This window comes from Chelonoidis abingdonii, chromosome 6 (genome assembly GCF_003597395.2).
Source record: "Chelonoidis abingdonii isolate Lonesome George chromosome 6, CheloAbing_2.0, whole genome shotgun sequence".
NCBI lineage: Eukaryota > Metazoa > Chordata > Testudines > Testudinidae > Chelonoidis > Chelonoidis abingdonii.
The window spans coordinates 36,664,457-36,686,342 of NC_133774.1; the positions used below are offsets into that span (position 1 = coordinate 36,664,457).

The following is a 21,886-nucleotide window of genomic DNA, read 5'->3' on the forward strand; positions in this document are numbered from 1 at the left end:
CTGTCCTAAATGACAGCCGTTTGCACTCACATCAAACCACTGAAGTCAAGTGTCAGAACACAATTTGGCTAAGGATGCATCATACATAGATCAGAACAAGTTAGATTTTACCTGGACTATTATAATTCCTGCATGGGAGAAGCCCAGCATGCTGGAAAACAAGCATATCTGTCTGTAATATGTTACTCATAATTAGGGCTGTAGCTTTCCAACAGAGGCTTGATTGACATCTTTACCCCCACTAAAACTTAGTCACCAACAAGGCTGCCTGGAACTCTATCCTCAAACTTCCCACAAGTTCTCTGCTAACTATCAATGGCATATTCTTTCCTGACCATGCCTAGTTTATTATGCAGCTTCCCCCTAATGTGTCACATCTAGTCACTAGAAAACCCACAAGTACAATACAGGTTTTCTGACTCGCAGTGCATGATTCTTTCTACTAAGCTACACTGCCTCACCGACCAGTTGCCATTGTCGTATAGGACCAGAGTGGTAAAAGGCATGATAGAAGCAACTAGCAAGAGTTCAGTGCCCACCAGTATAGCCAGTTCTCCAATGCTCACATGCTTTTGGCCAATCTCACGTTAAAAATACATTTCCCTCTCACCCTTGGCTGACTCTTCCACAGTCACTCAAATCTCGGTGGAAAGTTTTTTTGATTTTAGCCTATTGGTACAGTAGCCAAGATGCAATAATTGCATAACTGTATAAAGCCAAAAAAAAGGGCAAACTGCTTTGTCTTGAATGTCAATACATTAAGTTAGCCTTAGGACAACACTGACAAATGCAAATACAGAGTAATGGCAGGTTTGGGATTTTTTTTTGAACTTTATAAAATATAGTTGATAGAAAAGCAACGTTCAGGTACAATACAGTAAAGAGGAGACAGACATTCAAGGTTACAATAAAAATTGTTGACAGCACAATTCACAACACTTACATAACAATAAACAAACAGTAGCTTGCAAAGGGATTAATACTGGAATGCGATTTCAACATGTTTCTATATAGAGGAGGCTTAAGCAGCACTTGTGAGTTTAAATTCTGGTTATATGTGAATTGTTAACAGCTGGCATACAAAATCAATATTAGTTTTGCAAGCCCTAATTACTCTGAATATACAAACAGTATTAAACTCCATTTGGTATTTACATTCACTGTCAAATGTTACAGATGTCTTGAAACCACATTGGACATTTTCATTAACAAGAAAGCGTCTGTGACCTATGCCTGAAGTTGTCTAGATGTCTGTATAGTCACCCAACAGTATTTAATATTTAGTAGTCTTGCCTCTGGAACCCAATAAGAAAATGTTACAGTCAGTTTGTTACTCATTGACATATCAATATTTTAAGCTAAATTTTTACTGCACTGAGTACAGGGATGCACAATTATTGTGCGCGTGCTTTCACACCTAGATTTGAAATGCACTCCCTTCCCATCTACCTGACAGAGGGTAGACAGCATGCTTAAAAAGGAATGACCTTTAAAAAATATCATTTGATTTTAAACAATGAAGAGCACTAGAGCTGAAAAAAACACTTTGCATACTCAGTTCAGTTTCCCCTTTTATTGCATTTTTCACACATTCAGAAAAATATTTTATAATTAGGAAAATGTGACCACAAAGTTTTAACGGGTAGGTGTAGCACCTGTTACTATTTAACTTAAAAAAGAAAAAGAAAAAGAAGTCACACTTTGACAGTGTCCCCTTCAGGAATAAGTTTTGATAGGGAAAAGACAAAAAAAAGAGGTGTGATGTGAAACAAAATAGCAAAGGCTGCTCATTTACTGCTTTAAAAGCCAGTAAGTTTGTAATTGTCAACAAAGAAATGTAACCATTACAGGTAATGCACTGCCTGGAAGACATTTAAGTCCATAAAACAAGACGGAAGTCAAATTGTTCTAATCATTATCATTATCTCAGCTCTGCTGTTATCTACTTATATTCAATCCATTGCAGAAATGTGTTTCTAAAGTACTGATGCTTTTATTGCATTCCTTACTTGCGATGATCTCTTTAAAGCAAATGTGAAATTGCTAAGGGCTCCATGCTGAGCTGCTCTCTGCGGTGTTGGTAACAGCTGAAGCTAAGGTCAACAGGAGATGAGGCTCAGCACCCTTTGGGACTGGGCCCTCGCATGGTATCAGCTTCTCAAGAACAGACATGTTTAAACTATTTTTAGATTAGACTCAATACAATGAAAATGGAGAATCCTTACTTTCCCTTAGAGAATGGTTTAGCCTGCAAAAACAATGATAAATGAGGGAGCAAATATTGAGAACAGGTCTGTAGAACAACAGCTTCACCTTTTCTACTTATTTTATTGTTTTGAGCGCACAGCCAAGATTTACTCTGGCTTCACAAGCTCTTCCCATCCCTCCCCAACAAAGGGCAGTTTTCTAATTCAGGAACCAAGTTTATGAGAAAATGTAAGTTTCTGCTTGACCCTTAATTGAAATAGGATGATGCTGAAAATAGGGACTTCAGCAATGCATTGTTATATTTAAAATGAATTGCAAGTTTATTATAGCCAATGAAAACTGAAATAGCAGCATTTTTAGTGTCACATTTACTTTTGGTGCAGTAGTAAAGTTAGACATAAATGGTTAAGACAAGGTTGTCAAAATGTTTGCCCGTTAGGATGGAGCACGTTTTAGCAAAGAGATTGGGAGGAACGGAGTTCACATGGCAGACAGTACCAATGGCAACAACAGCAAGCAACTGATTATATGGAAAGATAGTATCAGGAAATTTACTTTAGCCTTTTTTAATGCAATTAAATAACTAGAAACAAGGAAGAGCACCACATGCTCAGTCAGGTCTCCATGGACCACAACCAGTTTGGGAACCTATTTTCAGTTAAGTCAATAGGGTTCAGGCACTGCAACAATGTGAATGGTATAAGAACATAGACAATGATTTGGGCTCTGTACCCACAAAAGAGCTGAATGACAGCTATTACTGAAGTAAAAAAGAGGGCTTGCATCATCATGCACATGATATTCAGACACCAAAAGGCTGATTTAGGTTTCAACTCTCAGCTGCGCTGCTAGTGCAGGTATCTATACCCAGAAATAGGAGACTCACTTCCATGCAAACTGCAGTGGGGTCCCCTGGTTCTGAATAACTCATATAACCACCCCTGTGCCAGCCCTCTCCCAAATGCCAAAATAAGCAATTCCCACCCACACACTCCAGTGTCTCAGCCACCCTGACAATCAACCTTAGTGTGATCCTCAGGCTGCTGTAACTTATGCCAGGCTCATAGAATGGTGTACAGCCAGCCCACGATTGAGGAACACAAAGGTGGCTTCTTCTACTCTGCTGCCCCCAGGCTGTGCCTTGCAATCCTTGGCCACTGTCAAGAATTGGGGCTTTGTCTGGGTTGGCTATTTAGATATAAAGGATCACCAAGAGATCCCAGCCGCAGCTGGACAGAATATTACCAAGCCATGGTTAATTTATGGTATGGTATTAAAAAGACATTTATACTTGTTGTAGGAAAAAAAAGACAGGCAACTAGCTAATTTGCATTGAGCAGACATTCAAAGTGTGCCGGTGCATAAAAGATGCTTATTCTCAACTCTCAATCTTCCCTGCTGTTGAACAAACAACATACAAGATTTCTACTTTCCCATCTGAGGCATGACAGACTTGGCAATTAATCAAAATGGGCACACAGCAATGTCAGTGTTAAATGTAATTTCATTTTAATAATGCCTTTATTTTTTCTTAAAGTGCACCATAGTTTTTTTTTAAAAAAGTCTGCCTTTGTATGTATAGTAATAGTCAGAAGACTAGGTACAGATTGTTAATACACATCCACATTTAAAAAACTACTTGCAAGATACAGTGTCCAATATAAAATTAAGTGTAAGAGTATTTTCCAGACTTAAAAGTACAAAATTAAAGTTAACTATTTCTGCTCAAAAGCTGAACATTGCACAGTGTACAATTTTGGCACAGACAAAAATTTCATGAACAGGCTGTAAATTCTCATTGCTTTTACCTGTTGTGAATTTTATAATGAGTTCATCTACATAAATGTGGATTTACAACCTTTTCCTTTTGTTTCTATCTTCTGCATCAGTCTAAATACTGAAATTTAAATAGGAATGAGAAATAAAAGAGCAAGACAACTCCTATTAATCTGTAGTAATGCTGAATATAAGACACGACTAGTACTAGATCAGAATGATCACTGCTGGGTGCTCCTCTTAAAAATGGGATTCTCTTTCCTTCTGACATTACATTTAATTTTGGCGGGAGGTGAGCTGGGATTTAAAACAATGAGTCTGAAATAGCTTCCATTTACATAAATTAGAGCATGATTGCAGTGTTAAGAGTAAATGGTCATCCACTCTCATCCTTCAAAAATAAAAAGGAGTCTGTATCACTGGCTTGAGGAAAGAGCTCCTAAAACTGTATCTGAAGACATCAGGTCTCTAAACACCAGTGTTTGTGAAAGTCAGAAACCAGCAACCTAATTGGTTAAGTCTCAGAAGAAGTTAATAGGACAAGAGCACAAAGGCCGAAGCGTTGAGTGTGGATGCTGAGGCTCTTAATACAAATACTTTCAGGGTTCATTTGATTCATCTTTTTGGTCTACATGTACTTTACCTATGAAAGCCTTCAAAACAGAATATACAGCTTCAATTGCAAGCTTCACAGGACCCTTTGGAAACGGGCAATTCTTTCACACATACCAGATGAAGAAATTTGTTCCTAAATTCTCACTTATGTGCTACAAAAATGTGTTCGAGCAAAGGGGTACAGTTTGGCCTTTGGAATACTGTGATTCATACTGCAGGTTTACATCATCTAGGGAGTTCTAAAGGCTTATCGGATACTATTGGGTCCTTGTCCCCACGAAAAAAAGAATTCAAGATGGGCAGCCCAACCAACTGAAATGTTATGGAGGAGTTTCTGAAAAACAACAAAATCTGGGGACCAAAGATATGATACATTATTACTGAGAGAAACATGTCAGTAGGATAAGGAATTATGCATAAATGAAAAAAAACAAAGCTTTCCCAGATATCCTAGTACAGATGTCTTAAAGGTTCCACACTGTGGAATGCATCTTAAAGAGAGTCTCATGGACCATCTTGCCACTCTCATTAACATTACTGTGTAACTTCCCTGTGGCAATGATAGCAACTACTTACATGGAGAGTTAGGCAAATTTAAACTTGCCCTTCAAAGTGAATTAATAGATGGAGACAAGCAAAGTTAGAAATATGTGACCAGCCAGCTCTCCACATCCCACCAGCAAGTATTCTGAAGACCAGTGGTATAATGGGCCACACTTGGGAACCCCTGCATTTGAGGACCTACAGGAAGATAAATCTTTATGTACAGCGATCTTGTGAAAAAAAATAATTACTTTGTTAAATATAAAGTGAGGTTTTATTTTTCCTAACACAGCTTGTAGTGTTTCTGAATTACCTGAGAATCAAAGACTTAGAGATGCTCATGACTTATTAATACCAGACTGGAAAACTAAATGGACTAGGTTCAGATACAGCTACAAGAATATAGCTTTGTAAAGCTGATCAGATGGCATCTGGGAAAACTTAAAAAAAAAAATCTTCATCAGAGTAACAAGATCTATAAGAAAGGATATCAAAGATTGTTGTCTTTAGGAACTGTATCCTCTCTAGGATGTGAGAGCTGGAAAGGAGAAGAATGGAAAAGAGGTAAGTGTCAAGAATTGTAGCAGCAGGATCTAGATATTTTGCTTACAGGCTCATAATGAAAAATGGAAGGATGTTTTTACCTGTCAACTTCCAAGTTCAGGGTTCTAGATTTTTCCCAAAAGTATCAGCAATATCAGTGCCTCACTACAGTAAGGAATGGTTTTCCTTATATCACTTTTGATTTCAGTGATTTCATTACACTGTAGCAAGGAAATCACAGAATCCCAGTACTGGCAGCAGAGCAAAAAGGAAGTAGTATTTTTCTTCTAAACCATTTGTAAAAGCTACAACCTACACATGCTAGCTCATTTTAGAATATTACATTTTATTACTTCTTGTCTTTCCCCACCCAAGCCTTGTATGGTAAACAGGCAAATTCTAAATCAAAGATATCTGGTATGGTTAGTCAGGGATTTGAGATAAACAGATATTCATTTTTAAATAAAAACTTCAATTCACCTACAGGGGAGTTTCTCTTATCTACATTTTCCTTCAAAGTTTTTAATGCTAAATATGAAATGTTAATTGCCATGCATTTGGCTCAGATTACAAAGTAGGTAGTTTTTATGCCTAGTTTCTATATATGGGTGAGTGTATATAAATGTGTGTGTATACATACATACATACATACATATATATATATGGGGGGGGGGGGCAGAATACTGATGACTACACTAGCATTCTTAGGGAGTTAACCAGTGACGGCATTTTGATTGCAATTTGTGACAAGTACTTCAGTCCTTTGTTTTACAGTTCTTTATATGAGGCCTAAAATACTTTGAGACATTAGTCTGATGCTATTACATTAGAAATATTGGGCAAAATTCATTCCTTCTATAACTCCGTTGAAGTCAATAGAGTTAGTCAGGGATGAATGTGGGTCGAAATTGTTTGGTCACTGGATAACGTTTTAAAAATATATAATACTGTACTTTCATTTTTTTACCTTTGGAGGAACACTCTGGTCTAATCAAGCTTATCCAAAGTAGGCATCTTAATATCATGCACGGCCAGAAGCAGGGCTTTGGAGCGGAGCTCGGAGCTGGAGCCTGGAGCAGTGGAGCTGCAGGTATTTGCCTGGAGCTGGAGCGGAGCCAGAGCACAGCTCCAAAACCCTGGCCAAAAGGCTCCTAGTATTTTTCTCTTAGATGCCCCTTGGCCTATGTAACAAAATAAAACTTGCTACTTTCAATAAATCATGTTTAAATGTGACATTACAAGGACAAACAAAACTGCAAGGCAGCACAAAGGCCTGTTCAGACAAATAAGAGAATTTATGTAGTGCTTATAGGAGGATCTCCAGTAATTCTGGACTGGAAATATCCCAACTGAAGATAGTACTCATGTACCCTCCATCAAATTCTCTTCACTAAATGAATCTGAATATTTTTATCTGATTTCAGATAAAAATACTTAGCTTAACTCATCAGAAACACAGGGGAAAAAGAAATGGATCAGGTACTACTGAAGGCCTAACAGAGCCAGTCTCTCTCCTCTCACTGGGGCATATAGCCCCCTTGCCTTACAGTTTGTGGCATGTAACTTTTTGGTATCTCATCAACTGTTGCTGTGTTTATCCCCATCGTTTCCAGTCTCAGAATCTGTCCCTCAGTACTTGGACTTAACGCATCTGCCAAAGCAGATTCAGTTTTATTTCTCTCTGGCCCAGAGCCACACAGCTGTGAACTGTGACCTGACATCTGTAGTTGTGCAAGTCCAACAAGATCCTCCTCGTTTACTGGAGGAGTAACCTGCTTTGCTCTTTCAAAATGTGACCCATCTGTATTGGTTTCATCCTGACTACTATTTTGTTTGAAATACTGCTGCCTTGGAGTTGCATTTTCACCTCCTCCTGGGTTATCTTCTGGTTTCTCTTCTGAATCTAGCAGTGGCTGGGTGGATTCAGACCTTGAAAAGATTTGAACAGAAGGAATTTGGTCTCTGTAGCCATTGAGTACTACAGTTGAATACTGTACAGTGCTTGAAGTATTTTGTGCAGATTCACTCTCATCACTGTCGGAAACACTTTGCCTAGGAGAAGACATACATGAGGATCCTCCAATACCACTGCTGTGCCCCTCTGAAGTATTTTTTTCCTTCTTAAGCAAGTTGAAGGGTTTTAGATCCTGCTCCGAAAAGGACTTCTTGTCATCTGCTTCTATTTCAACCACGCTTACATCAGTAAAGCTGCCTTCTGGATACATCTGAGCTTTGGAACTAAAATTATGCTGAAAGAAAAGAAGAAAGTTAGGTGTTGCCTATGAGGGAAAGAGAGAGTCATGGGGTCTCACTTTCTATTCTTTATGCACTGTGAGACTCCAACAGGTTCTGCTCTCTGCAGAATTTGGCAGTTCTTCTTGAGTATTTGCCATAAGATGGAAAACATAGTTTACATTTCCAAGTATCAAAGTCTTAAGTACACAAACTCCCTGGAAGCAGCGTTTCACGAAGGGTCTACCCAAAACTTTATTCTTCTGTGATACTGAGAATAAATTAAGCACCATGCATTGTATCCTGCAGAAGTATTTCAGATTAAGACCTTACAACAGAAATGCTATTGCCTCTACATGTATATTAAATATTTCATAGATCAGAATTTCCCCTCCTCCACTACTATGCAGCATGCCAGTTTGTTGCCACTCCACACACAGATGAGAGTATCTGCTTACCCGTCTCTCTGTATTTTATTTCACCATAAATTGCTCCAACAAATTTCCAGTTCTCAACTCCCTAACAATTCCATTGATTTCCACTTAGTTGCTCATGATTTACACATTTGGGGAAGTGAGAGAAGAATTAAGCCCTGAACCTTAAACCTATGAAACTTAAAAATAGCCCCATATTAACAGAATCCAATTTAGGTTGTAAGCTCCTTGTGACATATCTGCCTAATGCTGAACACACTGATGGTACTCAAATAAAATTTTCCTCCTATATCTCAGGATTAACAGGTTGAAAATCCAAGTTCTCTTTGAATATCCATTTAAAGGGCTCTTATTTGGCAGTTTATTCTTAAGATATTTTATGTACTATCAAAACGATTCAATCTTACCTTAGTTGGAGTTTGAGGGGACCACTGAGCAATGTTACTTTTGGAAGGATCAGGAACATTAGGCCAGATATGCTTTTTAATTCTACAGGATAAAAAAATGGAAAATAAATTTCTTGAACCCTCAGAACTTGCAAACATGGTTACAATTGTGCTTTATATTCTAAATGTACAATTACTGGTCTTTTTAAATATTTGACAGAAGTGTTACAGATACTGATTTTGTCCTGTCACATCTGATGTCTCGTGTGCTCATTTGCAAAGTCATACCTAGAACACTTCATGCTCACTGCCACTTCATTTCACTGCAACTTGAGAAGATTGGCTTTATAGCCTTGTTTTGTGACATTTCGATTTGGGGCTCCCCCGCCCACATAAAATAAGATGAACAAAAGAAAAACAGAACAGTAGGGGGTTTGGGAGAGGTCATAACATAAATCTAATAGCACTTTTGAAGGCACAAAGTGACAGTTAAGTCTCACTGGATGAGCATTACCCAATATACTGGAAAAGGTAGATATTTTTGGCGCTCTCTCTCTCTCTTTAAAAAACATATATAGATCATAATGACAGATATGCTCTGGTGCCATGGTGAGGAGTGTCGCAAATATCTAGACAGACTTTGCAATTAAAAATATAAATAAATATAAAAAATATAAAAAATGCACACACATTTAAATACAATCCAGCTGAATCTGGTTCATGACATTTTCCTCGAGGAAATAGAGACAAGCTCCTTAAACATAACCAGTGACCAAAATCTAGTAATTTGTAAAGACCATCAAATATTAAAACAGTTATATAATACAATGTGATGGATGTTCCTAGCTGTTTAAACCTCTGCTAAAGAAAGGGAAGAAAATATGCCCTGACAAGTAAACAGTTTTAGTTAACAGGCATTGCCAGATGGTCTTTCAGCTAACGTCCCCTAAGAGGGACAAATAAAGGTAGATTGGTAGAGCCCCATTATGAAAAAATGTAATTTTGTGGGGGATATCTGAAGAGTACTCTTTATCCAAGTGACCAGGTATAGAGACAGTTTATATTTTTCCCCAGTCAAAAGCACCGTGCCAGCAGCCATAGGTGCTGACCCCGTGGGTGCTCTGAGGCTGAAGCACCCACATTAAAAAACCAAAGATAGTGGGTGCTCAGCACTCACTGGCAGGCACTGCCAGTCAGCTCCTCCTTTTTCCCCCAGCACCTCCCACCCACCAAGGATCAGCTAATCAGCAGCAGGCAGGAGGCACTGGGGGGAGAGGGAAGAATGGAGGCAGAAAGAGGTGAAGTAAGGGAGCGCCATGCTTGGGAGAGGGGGCGGAATGAGGCAGGAAGAGGCAGGGCGAGGCCTTGGTGGAAGGGGTGGAGTGGGGGTGGGACCTGGGGTGGAGCGGGGATCGAGCACGTCCCAGGAAACTCAAAGTCGGCATCTCTCCCAGCAGCTACTACTTGGAGCAGAGTTTTTGAAAGAGCTGTAAGACAGGATAGAAAAAGCTGCAAAGAAAAGAGAGGGAAATATCTTCCAGTGGTGTGGTGCCTTTGCCTCCCCTTCAAAAAAAGCTGGCTTACACTATTTAACTCATTTTATTACACAGACTGCGAAAAACAGATTTTTTTGATGGGATGTAAAGAATTCCTTGATGGTGTATTAATTATATGAAACTCAGGTGATCAAAAATTTCAGTTTATATTGAAAAAAAAATCAAGAACCAGCAAGAATTTCTATCACATTCAGTTAACAGGTTTGAACAAAATCTTTTTAAAAAGAGCTCGTTGAATTATTGTTACAGCATTGTTATTGCAAAAGTCTCCATATCTCTAAGAGGAACATGGACCCAATTACTCCCCTCCTCCCAAACCTGTTTTAATATGGTGCAGCTTCACTTGCTTTAAAGGAGTTTCTCAGACAAATCACTGAGAGATGAGAATCAGGCCCATGATACATAAATTACAGTGAAATATTACTGTCATGCTCAGATATGGTAAAATGTGATAGAAATACATGCTATATGTACTTACAAATCCCGTTTGTTAAAGCAGAACAATACTCCCAGAAGGATGGACAACAGGAATGCCAGACATACAGGTACAACTATGGCTTCTATTTCTCCTTTTCCTAAAAAAGGAAAAAAAGCAATTTTAGTTTTTTGAAAAAGTGCCCAGCAGAACCTTCCCTGACAATCATTCCAAAAGGAAAAAACAGACTAATACATACAGTGCTGCCTTGTCATGAGTCATAAAGCTTACTATATTATACCCTAATAGAACTGAACTGAAATATGATCTATTTTATCATCTTTAAAGTCTCTGTGAGTCTTTTTACAGCTAAGAATGTTGGCTAAGTTTGCTTATTATTATTGCATACATTACAAGAACTATGAACTTACATGAGTAGGGGTAACAAAAAGAAATTCCAGTTTTAGCACCTTCTCATTAGAGGAACATAGAGCAATATAGCAGTGAAGAGAGTCTGTGATATTGAGGAGAATCGTCAATTGAAGTTTAGAAGAGCTCATAACATATTTAAGGCCTTGTCTACATGTGCACATGAGTGCGTATTAAATCAGCCCCAGGCACCCTAGCTCCTGAGGTGTTCACACTGGCAAGGCATGTAGAGCTCCTTGACACTGCGGCTGGAGCGCCCCTGGTAATCCACCTCCACAAGAAGCGTAAAGCTTGTTGCACCATGGCTGCAATACTGCAGCGCCAGTGTGCACACCCTGGTCTATTAATGCACTCTGATCGGCCTCCAGAAGTGTCTCACAATGCCTGTTCTAGCCACTCTGGTTGTCACTTTGAACTCTATTGTCCTGCCCTCAGGTGACCAACCATCAGACCCCCCCTTTAAAGTCTCTGGGAATTTTGAAATTCCCCCTCCTGTTTGCTCAGCAAAGTGCAGAGTGCTCTCAGTGCATTTTTCCAGGTGACCCTGCCTCCATGCGCCAGGTGATCCTCAGTATGAAGCAATGGTAAGGTGCTGGACCTCATCAGTGTTTGGGCAGATGAAGCTGTCCAGTCCCAGCTGCGCTCCAGCCACAGTAATTATGATACCTACAGGCAAATATCAAGGGCCATGATGGAAAGGGGCCATGACCAGGACGCAGTGCAGTGCAGGGTTAAAGTGAAGGAGCTGGGGAATGCCTACCACAAAGCATGGGACGCAAACCGCCACTCCAGTGCTGCCCCCATGACCTGCCATTTCTACAAAGAGCTCGACGAGATACTTGGGGGCAACCCCACCTCCACTCTGAAGACCACCATGGACACTTTAAAGACCGTAACAGCAGAGTTCAACAAGGCAGGAGGAAGAAAGCGGGAGCGAGGATGCTGAGGAAGAGAGGGACCCAGAGTCAGAGGATGGCCCAGCATCCCTAGATGCATGCAGCCAGGAGCTGTTTCCAAGCCAGGAGGAAGGTAGCCAGTCACAGTGGACGGTGCTTGGGGAAGAACAAACAGCAGAGGTGGTGCCCGGTAAGTGGCTTTTATTTTGAGAAGGTAGTTGTTCAGTGCAGGCTCTTGGGGCGAGGAGGATTGCAGAAAGAAGGGTTAGGGCTGCGTGCATGCCTAGATGCGGAATAGGGCGTTGATGTGCTCTCTCACATCGCAGTTATTGGCCTCAGTGATCTCTTCAAATGTCTCATGCAGAAGCTGGGCAATCTGCTTGCACAGGTTCCTTGGCAGAGCTACTGTGTTCTTTCTCCTGGTAAGGCTAACATGTCCACGCCACTGTGCCGTGAAGGGCGGGGGGACCATTGCTGCACACAGGCAAGTGGCATAAGAGCCAGGGCGGAAGTCACATTGTAGAAGAAGCCCATCCCTTGCTTCCCAGGTTACCCTCAGCAGCGAGATATCTTCCAGGATGAACTCATCCTGTGGAAAGTGTGGGGACAGTGTTCAGTATAGGGGCCCGCTGCAGCTGTTGGCTCTCCCCAAGGCACAGAACCAACCCCAAAGGCAGTATGGCCCTGAAACAATCAGTCCCCCTTGCCCCTATGCTTACTCACCATTTTTGGGCTCCTGAGGGTTATGTGCACTCGTTTTCGGACTGGCACTTTCTGATATTGTGTACACTGTACTTGTCTTTAAGTACGGCCGAATCATTGCTCTGTGTAGTGTGAACAATGCTGCCTCTGTTAAGTTTGGCTTTACAGATGCAACCTTGAGATACCAGCCATCCTTGTTATCAATGGCCAAAAGACTAGAAAGAATCAGGACGCGTACGCGAAGAAAACCTGCTGCATGAAGTCATGCAGCAGTGCCTTACTGAAAATCAGAAAGTACAGAAGTGGCAGGAGACTGAAAGGAGGCTCTGCCAGCAGAATGCAGATTGCCAGCACCAAAGCATGAAGCGGCTCATAAGCATTATGGAGCACCAATCAGACTCGATACAGGCGCTCATAGCACTGCAGATGAAGCAGATCAGTATCCGCCTCCCTCCGCAGCCCTTGTCCCAAAACGCTTTCCCTTGTGCCCCCGTGTCATTGCCAACCCACTTCCCCCAGCATCCGGTTTCTTACCGTCACCAGCTGCCTCCGGCACCTGTAGCTTCACCAGCCAGCCCTGCAAATTACTACCCTTACCCACTGCACTCAATCCCCACCACCGTGCATTTTAGCCAGCCTGAAGTGCAGTACTCATTGTGTGGCACTCCAGAAAGGAAGGTTGAATGTGATAACAGGACATATGCAAATCTGTGATTGTCCTGTTCCACACCCTGCCCCCTTCCCTCCTCACACACAGCACAGATGTGTCATGCCCACTCCATTTCCCCAGCAGTTGTCTCTTTTCAATAAATGAATTTTTTGGCTTTGAAAATATTCTTTATTGCATTAAGTAAAAGATACCTTAGCTCAGGAAAGTAAACAGCCACTGCAAGTAAGTGCCTCATACATAGGATGTGATTAATGGTCCTGCAAACTTGCATCAACATGATTCCAGCGGTCAACTTTCCCACTCCAAACTGGTTAGAGACCTATCGGTAGCTGTCTGGAGTTGCCAGTTTCCAGACTGCAATAGCCACCCGCTTCCCCACAGGCACGGCAACTCTCAATCTCGTGTCCTTGTGCTGGAGAGTGGGGGCTAGCTCAGCACACAGTCCCATGAAAATGGCTTTCCTCATCTGAAAGTTCTGCAGCCGGACTTGCATGACGATGTGATCCCATCACTCAGTGTTTGTTTCCCGAGCCAAAAAGTGGCGTTCCACTGTGGTGAGCATGTCTGTGAATGCACAAGTAACCTCATGTCATCTGTGTTATGCAAGTCGACATTATCGTCGGACTCCTCAAAGTCACTTTGTAGCTTAAGGAGTAACTTGACTGCAATACGTGACATGCTGGTGAGACCCATCAGCATATTCCTCACAAGTTCAGGATCCACTCCCGCAGACCAAAAGAGAAGACAGAATGCGCAGTACAAAAAAAACGTTGAAAGATGATGCCAAATTTGGACGGAAGCACGGATTGATGGGATGTGAAACGATGCATCGGGGGCATTGGGACAGGATTCAGAATGCCTCACACACCCCCTCGTCCCTTTCCACAAGCCACAGTGCCAGAATGGGAAGAGGTGCTCTGTGGGATAGCTGCCCACAATGCGCTGCTCCCAATGCCGCTGCATGTGCCGCAAATGTGGCTACGCCACTGTGCTTGCAGCTGACAGTGTGAACACATGGCAGCACTTTCCCTGCTGTGGTCTCTGAGGCCTGGTTTAACTCACAGCGCTCTACGTCTGCAAGTGTAGCCATGCCCTAAAGCACCTAAGAAAGCAGTACTTGACTTTTAAGTCACAGATCCAACCATCTGCCAGTAATATAAAAGTATGCTATACCTACAAAATTGCATACAGTCTATGAAAAAAAAACAAACTTGCATTACTCTTATGTGATCCTCTCCCCTTCTCAGCGCCCTGTTTGTTACATATTTTAAGTTACGAACACAGAACATTTAGGGAAGAATGCCCTTTACTATGTCTGTACAACTCATTGCACAAAGGAACTGTATTGGTTTGGGGCCTTAGGCATTACTAGAATTATAAATAAATTGTGTGCATAAATTAAGAGAGCAACTGCATGACTAATCCATTTTAAAATTAGTCCCAATACATTTTATGTGATTACTTCTTACCAAACTTTTGTGTAGTAAATGTAAATACAGGACCACTTGTGCCTCCTTCATCTGTATGTGCCTCCATCTTCACCATGTATAAAGTGTCACTGGATAAGGGGGAGAGGGTATATTCTGTTTTGGAAGGGTCCACATTCACAGCTAGAAGAGAAAGGTTTATACAGTTATCTGGTACAACCTGTTTAATATCCACAAACGTTATACTAAAACATTACTACATCTATATGTATGGAAACAAAGTATCCAAGACATAATTTAATGGGAAGTTACACTTCCAAAGCATTGAAAATGGACTCAAAAGGCTAGATTTTGTAAGACAAAATTTTCTGAAATTTGTCTCTCTCTCTAAATGCCTAACTCCAATCATTAAACTTTATCTTCCTTAAAAGGCACTGAAAAGAAATTAAAATATACAATGTAACTAAGGCTAAGATTTATGTCACAATTATTTTTAGTAAAAGTCACGGGCAACAAATAAAAATTCATGGAGCCTGTGATCTGTCCATGACTTTACTAAAAATAACCGGGCGCAGGGCTAAGTAGGGGGGGAGGAATGGGGTATCATGGGGGGATGGGACTGACAGGCTGAGCCCCCCACATGGTTGGGGGCACATCCCCAGATACAGCGGCCACAGTGGGGGGGAGGGCAGGAGCGGTACAGCCATGAGGGGCGCACAGCTTCCGCTCCAGATCTGGCCGCAGCTGCAGGACAGGGGTGTGCGGCCTTGGCAGCAGCCAGGATGATGGGAGCGTACGGCCTATGGAAGCCATGAGTGGGGATACACGGCCTCCCCTTGCAGCTGTGGGACGGGGGGCACGGTCCCAGTTGCAGCTCCCAGCAGAAGCCGTGGGGCTGGGTAGCAGCCAGAGGGCACAGCCACAGGGAGTATACAGCCCCCTCTCCAGAGCTGGATGCAGCTGCTGGACAGAGGCACAAAGGCCGGCTGCAGCTCTCCATCCCCCACCCCCAAACTGCAGGGTCCTGGTTCAAGCCATCCAGCCCCAGGTGCAGGGCAGGGGTGCACAGTCCCAGCTTCAGCTGCTGACAGCTGAAGCAGAAGTAGTCACGGAATCTGTGACTGCTGTGACCTACGTGACTAAATGGTAGCCTAAATAGTAAGTAGCTATAAAAGAGATCATGCGACAGAATTTTAGAGGTTAGTAGTGATGCTTGGATAACAAGTCTTCTAATTACCTATATGCCAGAAGGTTCAATAGACATTTAGACAAGTGTAGGTCTATAGTGACTGACCCCTTTCCATTTAATAGATTTGAAGGCTATCAGATTATCTAGTGGGACCTCCTGCTTAACATGTGCCACCGAATTTTATCTAGCAATTCTGTATGAAGCCCAATAATCTGTGACTGAACAAGAGCACTTCTTTTAGAAATACATACAGTTATGATTTAAAGACTTCAAGGCAATGGAGAAACCACTATTGTTCCAAGGGTTACTTACCCTTACTGTTAAGTGCGCACCTCATTTTCACTTTGAATTTGTTTAGTTTCATCTTGTTATACCTTTGTCCGCTGGATAAAATAGTACCAAAGGTCTAGACGATAAAGACTAGGATCAAGTCACCTCTCAATCTTCTTTGATAAACTAAATAAATTGAGCTCTTTAAGTCTCATTGTATGAGGTGTTCTGAACCAGACATTTGGTACTCTTAGAAGGGACGTTGCTGGTCTCAAATGTAACTAAGCTACAGGGGTTCCAATGCAGAACCAAGTATACTTTCTCTCTGTAAAAGGATTTCTCACTTAAAAAAAAATCCCCAACAACATAAGAACTTACAGTTTGATCTGGTGAGGCAGCTCCTAGGTGCACGTAATTCTCTATCTTGCTTTGTGCAGTGGTCAGTAACTCAATATTTCAAAAAGTTAATATCAAAGAAATACATTTTAATATTAAATGGCCTTTGTTACCTGTTTCATTGCCACTGACAGTTCTATATAATATAGTGTAATATCTGATAAACCCATTTTGCTCATCCACCGAAAGAGGTTTCCATACTAAAACGGCTTCAGCTTTTCCTACTTTTTTTGTTTGAACAGTGGGTCCTTTTGCAGGCACTATAAAAGAAAACCACAATTAAAAGTACATTAGGAAAAGCAGTATATTAATGGACAACATATTTTAACTCTACATAAAACCATGCTCAAACATTTTAGTGGAATAATATCTTAAAGATGTTATCTGCAAAGTCAGTTATTTCACTTCCTGAAAATACAAAAACATTTGTACAGCAAATTCCTCTAAAAATCTGACTTCTACATGAAAAATAAAGCAACACATTTTGAACAATTAGGATAAGTGTAATATCTTACCATAATTCTTACAAAAAGCAAGTAAGGGATTACTTGGAAAATATAGAACACAAACGAATCAGTGGATCCAGACAAAGTGGATTGGTATAGAAACTTTGTTCAACTGATGAACTCTAGAAGATTGGGGAAGAATCAGATGTTTGATAGATGCAAGCATAGTACTAATCGTAAAACAAAATTAAAGAGGAAAGATCTTGGCAATAATAGCATAACAAATTTAACTTCTACCCTTTGCAAAATAATACTCTAAATACATGGGGGAGGAGGGGAAGGAGAAACAGGAAAGAGAAATTGGTCACTTAACTTCTGAGACAATTGAAAAACAAGCAGATCTTGCCAAAGAAACACAGTACCTTTTCTGTTATGGAATGGGTGAAAGGAAAATGGTTGATATCTGTACTTCCGTAATATAACATTTGATAATGTCTCATGAAGTCTTACACTCAAATTCAAATAAGCATGGATAAAGTACAGTATCTTCTGTTTAACCACATTTCAGACAAATCTGAGTTCATCTGATGCATGGATGTGTGTTTCCAGTAAAGTATCAAAAGGATATGCTAGGGGAGATTTTGTTTATCACCTTTAAAGATCTAGGAAGTTGTAAATGGTTTAATGAAATTTGAAGACTATTGCCTGTAAGGAGGCGCCCTGGCTCCCCGCCGCACCTGAGGGGGAAGAGCCAGAGCAGGCACCTCCGTGGGCGGAGCCAGTACCGCCTGTTCCCACCCCCCGGAAGTCAAGGGGCGGGACAGGAAGTATAAAAGCCAGGGCCCAGAGCTCAGTTAAGCCCAGGACGGCCGGACAGAGTCAGACGTGGAGGCCGAGCCACCAGCTCGCAGATTGGCCTTGTGCTCACTATCCTGAAGGAAGCGGCTGGCCGGACCTACCTTCGGGCAAGTATTCCAGAGGAGCGTGTCGGACCTGCCCGCGCTGGATCCTGAGGACCCTCAGCCTGAACTACCCTGCGCCCGCTGGCTGGAGGAAGCCGCCAAGAGCCTGCGTACCCCCCTGGTCCCGAGAACCTATGGTCGGGACCCGCCGGACTACGCCGACGAGGGACAGGTACCAAGGGGGGGAAAGTGTGGAAGTAGCCCGGCGGCTGACTTACAGTCAGGCCGCAGAAAGCCCCGAGCCTATGGCCGTAGTGTATCGGCCAGGAATCCCCACTGACCACCCTGTCAGTGTGTTTCGGTGGGAGCCTCTATCTGATCACCCCTGTTCAGTGTGTTCTCGGATCCCCACGACCGTTATGCGACGCGCCGGCTACCAGGGCCCCGGCTGGACGCAGAGGAGGGGGTGGGCCTGCGTTCCCCCTGCCACCCGTAACCGGGTGGCAGAATTCCCCCTTCACCCAGAACCCCTGAGCTGTGCTACGGTTTGTTTGTTGCCCCGCCCTGCCGAAAGGCCAGGGTTCCTAGACTTTGCTACCGCTCTGCCCTGCCCCAGAGGGCCAGAGCCTGAACTGTTTGGTGCCCGCCCTGCCCAAGGGCCAGGGCTCCTAGACTTTGTTGCCGCTCTGCCCTGCCCCAAAGGGTCAGAGCCCGAACTGTTTGGTGCCCGCCCTGCCCAAGGGCCAGGGCTCCTAGACTTTGTTACCGCTCTGCCCTGCCTCAACGGGCCCTGCCCTGCCTAAGGGCCAGGGCCCATAGACCTTATTTGCTTGACCCTCAAGTACAGGACCGGCGTGGAACCCGTCCCGCTGACTAGAAGGAGGCGCCCTGGCTCCCTGCTGCACCTGAGGGGGACGAGGCCCGAACCGATGGGCTTACATTGCCATTAGTGGCAAGTAAAGAGAAATGGTGAAAGAGACCAAAAGGATCTAGAGATTAGAATAGAAACATGGGTAGAAAGCATTCACCTTGGACAACTGCAAACTAATATCTGTAAAAGAGTGATAGAAAAATCCACACACATTTAACAGGAGAGAAAAATAGGGGAAGTGGATAGGTTTCGGACCAATAATAGACAAGTTTGGACATGAATTTACCACGGATGTGCCAACGAGTTGTACATGCAAAGATATGTCATGCAGCAAGCACGTGAAAGTCCCCGTCTATACATCTCTAGTGTGACAGCCCTGGGAATACTGCTTTTCAGTCTGGACACCTTATTATTTGTAAATTGAAGGGAGCTCAGATTCAGAGCACCATAAATGATTAGGAACCTGGAGAGAATGATGTATAATGAATGAAACAATGTAATCTGCCTAAGGAGTAACTATATGGGAGTGGAAATGCTGAGGAAAACCTTTTAGGGCAATGTGTGGGTATTACAAGAAACACTGGAATGAAGTTAGGAAAGGGAAAGTTTAGGCTGAATATCAGGAAATAGCTCCTGATATTAAAGACTGGGAACTTTCTCTCAAGGAAAGCAGCAAAGTCATTTGAAAACTACAGACTGGAGAAAGCCACTAATATAAGAAGTGTACAATAGTGGGAATTCTTGCATGTGCACAGAAATGGTTGATATGACCTAGTAGGTCTCTCTCCCACTTCTGTGACTATATTATGTTAGCAAGAAAGGTCAATCTAAATAAGATGTGTATTTTGTACTTACTGCCTTGCTGAAGATATGCCTTTGTAGATTGTCCATTTCCTTGACCATTAGTATACAATGGATGAACCGTTATCAAATAACACTTGAATGGCTTTATATCTCCTAATACAAGAATTGTAAGGAAAACATTGTTTTAGTAAAGAGTTCAGTCAAAATGAAATATTTAGTTTTTACTTCAGTTTTGGTAAACAGTTTAGCAATGTACCTTACACCTAGAAATTCAACTGAGTTTCTTTTTCTAAAGTCATAGACTTTAAGGTCAGAAGGGACCATTTTGATAGTCCGACCTCCTGCACAACGCAGGCCACAGAATCTCACTCACCCACTGCCACAACAAACCCCTAACCTATGTCTGAGCCACTGAAGTCCTCAAATCATGGTTTAAAGTCTTCAAGGTGCAGAGATCCTCCAGCAAGTGACCCATGCCCCAGGCTGCAGAGGAAAGCGAAAAACCCCCAGGGCCTCTGCCAGTCTGCCCTGGAGGAAAATTCCTTCCGGATCCCAAATATGGCAATCAGCTAAACCCTGAGCATGTGGGCAAGACTCATCAACCAGACACCCAGGAAAGAATTCTCCATAGGAACTCAGATCCCACCCCATCTAACATCTCATCACAGGCCACTGGGCATACTTACCGCTAATACTCAAAGATCAATTAATTGCCAAAAATTAGGCTATCCCATCATACCATCCCCTCCATAAACTTATCAAGCTTAGTCTTGAAGTCAGATATATCTTTTTAAAGTATTGCCAATCAATCATTCAAAAGAGACTAGTTAGAGGATCAGTTAGATAGCTGAGGTCCAAAATTTTAAAGTTAATGAAACAAAATGTATTTCAATGAATTTATAAAAAGAAGCACAAGCTATTTCCCTGTAACTGTTGTGTCCAGGACTGTGCCACTATACAAGGATTGTGCTACTCCTGAGAATCTGGAGGTGAAACTGGATGCCAAGTCTAGTTTCACTGTCCAAATCAACTGCATTGCCAGAGCAAAACAATGAGAACAGATAGTGGATAGGAAAGTTAGATTTTAAAGTTATTTCACTATTTAATAATACTAGATAATATCATGAGGTTTTTTGTGAAGTCTTAATCTGATGATGTGCCTTTTAAAGCTACAGTTCCCTTCTTGAATTGTTTCAAGCCCTAGGATTTATACATAGTTTTATTTTGAGTTGCCACTACACAAGTCAATATCAACTTTCATATCATCATGTGGCAATTTTTAACTTATTTAAAAAATTAGGTTTTTCAGCAGTTTTAACTGCTTGTGAAAGATCCACCTGGCACTTATGTCCTACATCAGTGACCCACTAAGCATTAGCCACCAGCAGCAGCATGCTGTTCACAATTCAGCACATTTCCTATTTCTTATTGTTTACCCCTCTGTTTTATAAGAGTGTGCATTTCTTCCAGATCCTCTTTATTCATAAAGTGAGTCTGTTGTAAGAGAGCCATGGAATACATCCAAAAGGTATGAAGGATGAAAGGTTTTGACTGTTCTAGAAACCTTATTGAGATGAAAGGTCTTGATTATTTTTAAGTTCTAGAATAGATACAATATATTTAAATATGATAGTTTGCTACATGTACCTTTTAAAAATGTGCCTTGAGAAGTACCAAGTTCCTGCTGCCATTCTGTGCTGCAGTCTGAGCTGTCGGACACCATGCACCATTCAATCACATATTTAACCACACTATTGTCAGGAGCCGTCCACTCTATCCAAAGCTTGCCATCTTTAGGAAATGCTTTAATATCTTTCACAGAAGCTAGAATGAGAAAAAAGGAACGAGATTCCATTAATATAGAACATCTTCATTAGATAGCTCTGTCCTAGCACAAAGGAACCTGCACTTGCTATTCTGTGGAGTCATAGTTACTCTTGCTCTGAAACCTAGTGAGGAGGGCTTTAAACTAGGTTCGACGGGGACAGGTGAGCAAAGCCCACAGGTAAGTAGGGAACATGAAGACCTGGGAGATGGGTCAGAAACAAGAGGGAGCGTGGGCTATAATGGCAGAGAGAAAGGAGGGTCAGGGCAAAACTGGGAGGCAAGATCAAACCAGTATCTTAGATGCCTATATACAAATGCGAGAAGTATGGGTAATAAGCAGGAAGAACTG

The 21,886-nt window shown here is 42.0% G+C and overlaps 1 protein-coding gene across 3 annotated transcripts in view; it reads right to left on the reverse strand.

The window, feature by feature from the left end:
- Positions 1–806: 806 nt before the first annotated feature.
- IL6ST (interleukin 6 cytokine family signal transducer) overlaps positions 807–21,886 on the reverse strand; it is a 69,844-nt gene continuing 48,764 nt past the window's right edge. For 2 of the 3 annotated variants that reach the window (XM_075066949.1, XM_075066950.1), the window contains exons 10-16: positions 21,358–21,534; positions 19,762–19,863; positions 16,801–16,947; positions 14,875–15,015; positions 10,772–10,868; positions 8,759–8,840; positions 807–7,934 (exon numbers count right to left, since the gene is read on the reverse strand). In XM_075066949.1, coding sequence (XP_074923050.1) covers positions 7,203–7,934; positions 8,759–8,840; positions 10,772–10,868; positions 14,875–15,015; positions 16,801–16,947; positions 19,762–19,863; positions 21,358–21,534 — 1,478 coding nt within the window. In that variant the 3' untranslated portion in view covers positions 807–7,202. Of the gene's footprint in view, positions 7,935–8,758; positions 8,841–10,771; positions 10,869–13,830; positions 13,970–14,874; positions 15,016–16,800; positions 16,948–19,761; positions 19,864–21,357; positions 21,535–21,886 lie in introns of those variants that run through there. The other variant, XM_075066951.1, reaches the window with a different exon arrangement.